At 41.4% G+C, this 1,256-nt stretch overlaps 1 protein-coding gene across 1 annotated transcript; it reads left to right on the top strand.

Annotated features, from left to right (window-relative positions):
* The first annotated feature begins 435 nt into the window (after positions 1-435).
* Positions 436-1,017, top strand: LOC111213372 (glutathione S-transferase T3-like). Its single transcript, XM_022715118.2, has one exon. The coding sequence runs from the start codon at positions 436-438 to the stop codon at positions 1,015-1,017; it is 582 nt and encodes a 193-aa protein (XP_022570839.2).
* The last annotated feature ends 239 nt before the right edge of the window (positions 1,018-1,256 follow it).

Genomic DNA, 1,256 nt, shown 5'->3' on the forward strand with positions numbered 1-1,256 from the left:
CTGATATATGTTCAGGAGCAGGTGAAGATGATGCATTTGCGTCTGAATGAACTTGAGAGCAGCCATTCGAAGGTTAGTCTGTAAACGTATTTGCGTAACTTTAGCTAGATAGTTTAGCTAGATAGTTTTTAAAACTCTAGGTAGATAGTTTTTTCAACTTTATTGTTGAACTTTATAGTTGAAACTTTATAGTTCAACTTTATAGTTCAAACTAGTATAACTTGTTGTTGTGATTTCGAAGTGATTTGATATGTTTAAATGAAAAGTAAACCCGTCTTTAATTGTGCCTAACTGCATTTAGGCGTCTTTACCTGTAATGAGAAGACACTTTCCTAAAGAAGTAAATTCATTTATGTAGAACATAGGCTTTGCTAACAACTTATTTAGAGCCACCCCCTTTGCTTAGAGTCCAGTAAAACATAGTCTTCTTCCTAAATGGCAAACTCCTCCACAAGTTTTATTAACCTTTTAGCGAGCCAAGGGGTTATTGACCTTGACTCATCGGAACCTCCGTTCGTTAGCAGCGAAGGGGTAGCCAGCCAATGTTCCGATGAGGCTACGGTCAAAGAGAGGAGAAAATGGACACCAAAGGAGGATATAATCCTCATTGGTGCTTGGCTCAACACGAGCAAAGACCCAATAGTTAGTAACGAACAGAAAGGCCTTGCGTTCTGGAAGAGGATACTAGACAACTACAACTCCAGCCCTTTACTGGTTGGTACAATCCCCCGCGAACTTGGGCAAGTGAAGCAACGATGGGCCAGGATCAACGATGTGGTGTGTACGTTTTGTGGTAGCTACGAGATGGCACAGAGGGAGCAGAGAAGCGGGCAAAATGACAACGATGTGATGAAGGCTGCATTGGAGATCTTCTTCAATGACAAGGGCTTTAAGTTCAACTTGGAACATGCCTGGAGAGAGCTTAGGCATGATGTCAAATGGTGCTCTCCACCTCTCTCGGGAAGGACAATGGGAAAGACAAGCGCAAAGGTGCTTCAGATGCGGGAGGGTCAGTGACAGAGCCACAAGAGAGACCCATAGGAGTGAAGGCAGCTAAGGCTGCTGGTAAGAGGAAGAAATTAGAAAAGAAAAGAATCACTTGGTCGCATCACTTTGTTTTTTATCGCATCACTTTGTTTTTTTATAGCATCACACTTGGTCGTTTTCTTATAGCATCACGTTATGAACTTGATCATCACTTTAATGAACTTGATCATCACGTTAAAGAACTCCAATTTATATTCTAACTCCATTTA

This window comes from Brassica napus, unplaced genomic scaffold (assembly GCF_020379485.1).
Source record: "Brassica napus cultivar Da-Ae unplaced genomic scaffold, Da-Ae ScsIHWf_1166;HRSCAF=1662, whole genome shotgun sequence".
Lineage (NCBI taxonomy): Eukaryota > Viridiplantae > Streptophyta > Magnoliopsida > Brassicales > Brassicaceae > Brassica > Brassica napus.